At 50.2% G+C, this 8,093-nt stretch overlaps 1 protein-coding gene across 1 annotated transcript in view; it reads left to right on the top strand.

The window, feature by feature from the left end:
• The window catches only part of GALC (galactosylceramidase), a 22,845-nt gene that overhangs the window by 5,196 nt on the left and 9,556 nt on the right, over positions 1–8,093 (top strand). Inside the window, exons 4-7 of the mRNA XM_018563353.1 lie at positions 62–201; positions 1,387–1,425; positions 5,955–6,085; positions 7,291–7,446. Of these exons, the coding sequence (XP_018418855.1) occupies positions 62–201; positions 1,387–1,425; positions 5,955–6,085; positions 7,291–7,446 (466 nt within the window). The remainder of the gene's footprint in view (positions 1–61; positions 202–1,386; positions 1,426–5,954; positions 6,086–7,290; positions 7,447–8,093) is intronic.

Below are 8,093 nucleotides of genomic sequence, written 5' to 3' on the forward strand. Positions count from 1 at the left end.
CTGATTACAGTGGAGAAGCTGATTGGTCTTTGATGTCGGTAATGTTCCCGTTACTCCCCAGGTCTGCCCTGGGCATTCCCGGGTTGGATCGGTAACGGCAAGAACTGGCCGTACGACTTCCCGGATGTCACCGCCAATTACGTCGTCTCCTGGATCATCGGCGCTAAACAGTACCATGACCTGGACATCGATTATGTTGGGGTGAGTGACATGAAGGGAGGAGGACTCTGTGTACAGCACTGCGGTATATGTCAGAGCTATATACATGTATAATATTAGTGTCAGTGTCTATGGTGGGGACATTAGAGTGTAAGCTCCTCTGTACAGAGACGGATGTGACTGTGGGGGGGACGGGACATTAGAGTGTAAGCTCCTCTGTACAGAGACGGATGTGACTGTGGGGGGGACGGGACATTAGAGTGTAAGCTCCTCTGTACAGAGACGGATGTGACTGTGGGGGGGACGGGACATTAGAGTGTAAGCTCCTCTGTACAGAGACGGATGTGACTGTGGGGGGGACGGGACATTAGAGTGTAAGCTCCTCTGTACAGAGACGGATGTGACTGTGGGGGGGACGGGACATTAGAGTGTAAGCTCCTCTGTACAGAGACGGATGTGACTGTGGGGGGGACGGGACATTAGAGTGTAAGCTCCTCTGTACAGAGACGGATGTGACTGTGGGGGGGACGGGACATTAGAGTGTAAGCTCCTCTGTACAGAGACGGATGTGACTGTGGGGGGGACGGGACATTAGAGTGTAAGCTCCTCTGTACAGAGACGGATGTGACTGTGGGGGGGACGGGACATTAGAGTGTAAGCTCCTCTGTACAGAGACGGATGTGACTGTGGGGGGGACGGGACATTAGAGTGTAAGCTCCTCTGTACAGAGACGGATGTGACTGTGGGGGGGACGGGACATTAGAGTGTAAGCTCCTCTGTACAGAGACGGATGTGACTGTGGGGGGGACGGGACATTAGAGTGTAAGCTCCTCTGTACAGAGACGGATGTGACTGTGGGGGGGACGGGACATTAGAGTGTAAGCTCCTCTGTACAGAGACGGATGTGACTGTGGGGGGGACGGGACATTAGAGTGTAAGCTCCTCTGTACAGAGACGGATGTGACTGTGGGGGGGACGGGACATTAGAGTGTAAGCTCCTCTGTACAGAGACGGATGTGACTGTGGGGGGGACGGGACATTAGAGTGTAAGCTCCTCTGTACAGAGACTGATGTGACTGGCTCAGTGATCTCTGTACAGCGCTGTGGTATATGTCAGAGCTATATACATGTATAATATTAGTGTCAGTGTCTATGGTGGGGACATTAGAGTGTAAGCTCTTGCGGTCGGCTCACAGTAATGAAGACTTGTATGTTTCCGTGTCTCAGATATGGAATGAGCGGGCCTTCGATGTGAAGTACATAAAGGTGAGAACACGTGACATGTGATTTGGGTTGTGCTCTGTGTGTGCGTGTTCCCCGGCTTCTGCTCCGTGTGATGAAATCATTGTAGACATTAAAGCGGAACTCCACCAATCCACTAACTTCACCTTTTTGATTTTTATTCCAATCAATGAGATCCACCCACCCCCCCCCACCTCCTTCCTGTATTTGGCCTAAACTCCTCCCTCCGCAGCACCTGGTGCTTGAAACATGTGAGTATGATAGCTCTGTGGACTGCAGTACCACCCGATTTTATCTTCTTCCATTCGCTAAGGGCCCGTTCACACCAGCCACAGTGCGTTCCAGCCCGATTGCGGGCGGAACGCACTGGATCGCATTGCGGCCGGCTCACTTTGTTGTGGGGCGTGGCGGAGCATTGAAGTGAATGACACCGCAGCCACGCCCTCCGGCCGCACGGGAACCCGAGGGACATCAATGCCTGCGGTCCGGTCAGAACAAATGCCGCTGGCACGTATCTTTTCTGACTGGAACGCAGGCATTGATGTTCCACGCGTCCCCGTGTGGCCAATCGCATTGCGGCCGGAGGGCGTGGCTGCGGTGTCATTCACTTCAATGCTCCGCCACGCCCCACAACAAAGTGAGCCGGCCGCAATGCGCTCCGGTGCGTTCGTGCCAGAACGCACTGTGGCTGGTGTGAACGGGCCCTTAGTATTCCCGGTGTTCAGGGAGCTGCGAGGAGGTAATACGAGTGCAGATTCGGGGTAATTGTACCAGCAGGATTTAGAATCCGTGGAAAGATTTTGGGGTGAAGGCGGGATTTGCTACTCCAACAATTTCAGCATAAGTAATATGTCAGGTTCCCTGCCCCGAAGAGCTTACTATCTAAAATGATCCTCAGTGCAGTTACCGTAGCAGCTGAGCCAGTATTGGGTTCCTTCGTCAGGCATAGCGATGTGCCCGGTGAAGGGACCCTGCGTGGCCCTCAAAGCGCTCGTGTATTTGACACAAATCTTCAATAAATGAGAATCCTTTAAGGAATTTGGTGTGCTGGTGGCACTTCTCTTATACAGTATTGGCCCCGCCCCCTGACACCCCCCCATTAGGTAGTATACAGCGTATCCATTACGGTCTATGGTGAAAACTGCATGTTGGGACCATCGATGGAGGCAGATAGAGGCCCCGATTGGTCCTTGTATGGGACTGATTTGGACAATGACCCATAGGGAGGAGGGCCAAGTGGATTTTTGAGATTGGTGTTCCTTCCTTCTTCAAGACTCTATTGGTCAATAAGACCACTAGAAGAGGACCAGCATGGGGGCGTTGAGAAGGGGGGGCTGGGGAGGTAAAAGCTCTTTCACATTGCTGCGCACGTCCCGGAAGGTTGATGGTGGAGGTTTGTTACAATGTGGCGGCCATTATAGCTGACGTCTTGACTCTGTCCCTGAGGTTCTCCGCCATACCCTGGACAGGCTCGGTCTGACCAACGTCGGCATCATCGCTGCGGATGGACAGTGGGAAGTAGCCCGTGACATGGTAGTTGATCCCTATCTTAACGATGCCGTGCAGGTCATAGGGTAAGTGAATCGTAAGGACGGGGATGATGACATTCTCACTAAAGAGTTTTCTCTGGTTGTAGCTTCCTCTTCGGGATGTATTTGCAGACAGTTCATGAGGAGAGGAGCATTGCCGTGTCTTCATCCTACAGATATGATTTTCACACTGTGCCAGCCCTGTGGTGCCAACATATACCTGGGGGTCGTCTATAAATCATTCTCTGTGGATCCTTGTCCCGGGCATGGAGCATCAGCTTGCTTCCTGTCTGGGATTAAGCCCCACCTCCTCAATGTAAAACCCCACCCCTGTCAAATGTTGACAGGGGGAGTGGCTCTGCATTGTCAGGGGGAAGGGCCTAAATCTGCCCTCTGTCCTCCCCTTCAGTCTTCTATCTGACCTCCGTCCTTCCCTTCAGTCTCCTATCTGACCTCCGTCCTTCCCTTCAGTCTCCTATCTGACCTCCGTCCTTCCCTTCAGTCTTCTATCTGACCTCCCGCCTCCCCTTCAGTCTTCTATCTGACCTCCGTCCTTCCCTTCAGTCTTCTATCTGACCTCCGTCCTTCCCTTCCCTTCAGTCTTCTATCTGACCTCCGTCCTTCCCTTCAGTCTTCTATCTGACCTCCCGCCTCCCCTTCAGTCTTCTATCTGCCCTCCGTCCTCCCCTTCAGTCTTCTATCTGGCCTTCCCTTCAGTCTTGCACAGTTGTACCGGCTCCTCTCCTGCACACTGGGAGCTTCTCACAATGTGCATTAGAAGCTGCAGCAAGTCCGATAGAGCTCCGCCTCATTTCCTGGCTGGAGGACGTCCAGTATCATCTAGCACTTTCGTCCCCAGCTGGACTATCCCTGGCCCCGCCCCCTCTTCTTTCATTGGATTTCAGATCTTTTTATCATGGAGGCTCATCAACACACATGGGTATCCTCTAGGGTCATCTACATGCAAATACATCCTGTCTAGGAACACCCACGTCTCCAGACTCTGTGCAGGCCGGTGTCCTGGCAGGAATACCAGAACTCGCAGAAAACCAGGAACAGAGAGATTTGTGTCCTTGGCGTGAGTGAGATTTATTCGGCATATGTTGGGCCGTACGATAGGCAGCGTACTACACGTCACAACAAGTTACATTCATTTTTTAAGCAAAGCCACATTTGCGTAATTAGACACATCCCACTCTGGCCCGGCGCGGAAATACAAATCATCCAATAATATTTATCACAGCGCTGAAATGGTTAATGATCTGTGCCCACAAAATCTCGCGCCCAAATGTACCTTTTATTTTTAAAAAACTTTAATCAAATCGAAACCTCTATTTTGGGGAAATAACCTATTGTGGCGGTTCTATGTGGTCAGCTGACCTTAGTCTGGTGTCCTGACACTATCTGCCCACACACCAAGATGCTGCTGATAGCAGGACACTGTGCAAAGACGCAGGATGAGGTGATAATATATTCTGCTAAACTTGCCAACAAAAATAAAACTGTTTAGCTTAACAAACTTTTCCACCTCTCCAGTCACGTTCCTCCCCCCCAAACTCCCCCCTCCATGTCTTTATGGACCTTGCTAAAAATAGGAAAAGCAACCTTCAACAAGCAGGTGCGTCCGATCACGTGGACATTGTATCAGTTTCGGGTGGTGTTTGCGGCTCAGAACCTGTTACAATGTATCAGTGAATACAACTGAGTTGGTGAACCTAATGGATCGGCTCCGAGCCGCAGTGACGGTTGGTTCTCGCACACCGGACCCGCTTCCTCTCTGGTTGTCTGGGCTTTACACCTCGACCTTTGTGACCGCCATCACGGAGGTGTTTTTGGGGATCCGGGGCGTTCACAGAAAACCAGAGTGGTCACAGGGGGGGGATGTACGGGCGAGGGCCGCAGAGCAGACAGTCCACCATCATCTACAGAACGCGGTCAGGTGACGATTCAGTTTCCTATCGAAGGAGATGAAACCCCAAACTGGAGGAGATTTCGTCTGCGCTGAGCACCGCGCGTCATAAATGATCGGCGTTCTTTAAAAATAAAATAATTTCAACCTTTTTTTTTTCTGGTCTTATCACTCCCCCACCCAGGGGCTGGACAGTGAAAGGAGAAGCAGAAAAGTGATGAGCCCATCTCTCTGCTCTCTCCTCCTGTCAGCATGCTCCTTGCAACCGATTGGCTCCTTGTGCTGCTTCTCCCTCCCCAGTCTGAGCTCTGATGAACAGAATCTAATTCAGCTATCTGCATGTAAATAAAATTAATGTAATGATTACAGCGCTGCATTCATCTGCATCTATCTTCTTGGAGTTCAGCTTTAATGCTTCATTATGTTATTCAGTGATCGGGAATTACATCTGCTTTATGTTTTTATATTCACAGCTCTAGATTCTTATATTTTACCCAGAATCCCTTGCTGCTGTCCGTGTTCCCCCGCTTTGTGCTGCTTTGCTGTCCCATGTTGCTGCATGTTGTGTCCATTTAAAGCGGAATTGTACAACTTCCTGTCACCTGACCGTCCTCCTCATTATATATTCGTTTACATAGTCCAACGCTGCTGGAATATCATCCGTGTGACCCAGGAAGTGTTCTCAGCAAGCCCCAGCGACCATACCAAGAACATACCCCAGCATTTCTATCACCACCATACCAGGAACATACCCCAACATTTATACCCCCACCATACCAGGAACATACCCCAACACTGATACCCCACTATACCAGGAACATACCCCAACATTTATACCCCCACCATACCAGGAACATACCCCAGTTCCTGACATTCATTAGATCTGAAGAATTGGCTTGGAAAAGTTACAGAACAAGTCCGGTGTAGTTTGGCGGGATGGACGGGCCCCTCGCAGGGTGATGGGATCGGTGGGGTGTGAAGGTCGTGTTGTACGGTTCCGCTTTATCAGAAGTCACGTGTGTCCTCCATTCCTGAGACCAAGCTCCCGGTAGGCATGGTCCTCCGGTGCACGTCTCCTCTCACCCCTCCTCCGCTCTCTCTCTCTCTCTCACAAGTTGCTGCGTTACACTCTGGATAAGTTTGGTTTGGAGCGGGTGCGGATCGTTGCCAGCGATAATCTTTGGCAGCCAATCGCGTACCAGATGGTGCGGGACACGGAACTCCTCAGGGTGATCGATGTGATAGGGTAGGACTCTGCTCTTCACTCACCTCTCCCCGCTCCTCACCACCAGTCACACAAAGCTCAACTCCGCCCCCAAAACCCCAAACCTAGAATAGTGAGGAATCCCTGCTGCAGGGATTTCACTCACTTCCTGTTCTGTGTGACATCCTTCACCTGGACAGGAAGTGAGGGAAGATCTGGGAGGGGTCGGGAAAGTTCCATCTCCGGCTGGGACGTTTTAATTGTTATTTTTATGTTTATTCTTTTAAGGAAAACTAAACACAACGCAATATAAAGAAACATTTTATAATATCCGGAAATGTTTCCGTATTCTGGAATCTTCATCCTCATCACAGTCAGAAAAATTAAATCCGATTTATATAGCTCTGACATATACCGCAGCGCTGTACAGAGAACACTGAGCCAGTCACATCAGTCTCTGTACAGAGGAGCTTACACTCTAATGCCCCCTCCCCCCCACAGTCACACACTATTATTATACATTGATATAGCTCTGACCTATACCGCAGTGCTGTACAGAGAACATTTAGACTGATGCAGAGGAGTTCACATGCACTTTACATTCCAGAGCCGGTTTATGTGACTTTGTCCCCCTTTGTACATATTTGGGTTGTGTAAAAACCGTGTCAACCATGGGGAGAACATACAAACTCCATGCAGATACAACCATTATAGAAATTAGACCTCAGACCCCGTTAATGCAAAACATTTGCCCATCCGAAAATCTCTTGGTCTCCTTCTGAGCTGAGCCTTGTATGTGCGTTAGGCGTACGCAGTGGACGGACCATTACGATTGGCTTATTGATTCCTGAATTTAGTTTTGCATGGAGTTTATATCGCTCATACAAAGGAACCGGTGATTCAGAATACATTGAATGGAATTTATCGAAACTGGAGAAGCTGCGCACGGCAACCAATCAGCTTCTCTCTTTCATTTTCAAATCTTAACTGAACAGACTGAAGAGAGAAGCTGATTGGTTGCCCTGGGCAGCTGCCCCTCGTTTTTGTCTGCTCCGTATTTGATATATTCCTCCCATTGTGTGTTTTTGTAACTGACATCATTGGACATCTTCGCTTCATGAGATGTCAGCCCTCCCCCCACTAACCATGCTCCCTACACTCCCCATTGGCAATTGGCAGCATTTTATCTGCTTCTGAATGACAGGTCCTCTTTAAGCTAATCTGGAACTCCGCTCGTCCTCCTACAGAGCCCATTACCCCGGCACAGTTACGGTTTCCGACGCCATTTCCACGGGGAAGAAACTTTGGTCCTCGGAAGATTACAGCACATTCAACGACGAGGTCGGCGGCGGGTGCTGGGCCCGGATCCTGAACCAGAATTACGTCAACGGGAATATGACAGCGTGAGTTTGTTGCATTGTGCGGGTATAGCCATTGAACTCGGCATCGTATAATCAGCTGATCCAATAGGAAGCACAAGGAAAACCCTTTCTTCCTCGTCCATTGAGGGACACAGGAAGTCTTTACTCTTTGGGTTATACTGCCGCCTACAGCCTGAAAAAATCCAGTTCAGCCCAAAAAATACCCGCCTAGTCTTTTTGTGTGTCATTGTTCCATCCTCCTGTAGGTGGCAGTATACCCCAAAGACTTCCTGTATCCCTGAATGGACTCGAATGGAATTTATGGGATCATCACTGAGCTGGCCGTATACTGCTGACCGGCAGCAAGGTGGTGACTGCACCAGTCCTGGCACAATTGTTCTGAACTTGACTATTCAGCTGAGCGAATGGTGCAGAGCCGTAGCTGGCTCCTTTTGCGCCCGAGGCAAGAACAGAAAATTGTGCCCCCCCAACATACGTGTAAGGTCACCTTATGCCACGCACGTACGGCGTCATGTGACGTCATGCGCCCCCGCCTCCAGGATGGCGGCACCAAATAGCATAAAAATTTGTTTCGTTTGACGAAACTAATGAAAACATTTTTAGTTTCAGTTCATTTAGTCTTTGCACATGTCTAATAGTGTGTGTGGTGGTGGGGGGGGGGAGGGCGG

Source organism: Nanorana parkeri, unplaced genomic scaffold (genome assembly GCF_000935625.1).
Source record: "Nanorana parkeri isolate BGI_ZX_2015 unplaced genomic scaffold, ASM93562v1 scaffold658, whole genome shotgun sequence".
Classification (NCBI taxonomy): domain Eukaryota; kingdom Metazoa; phylum Chordata; class Amphibia; order Anura; family Dicroglossidae; genus Nanorana; species Nanorana parkeri.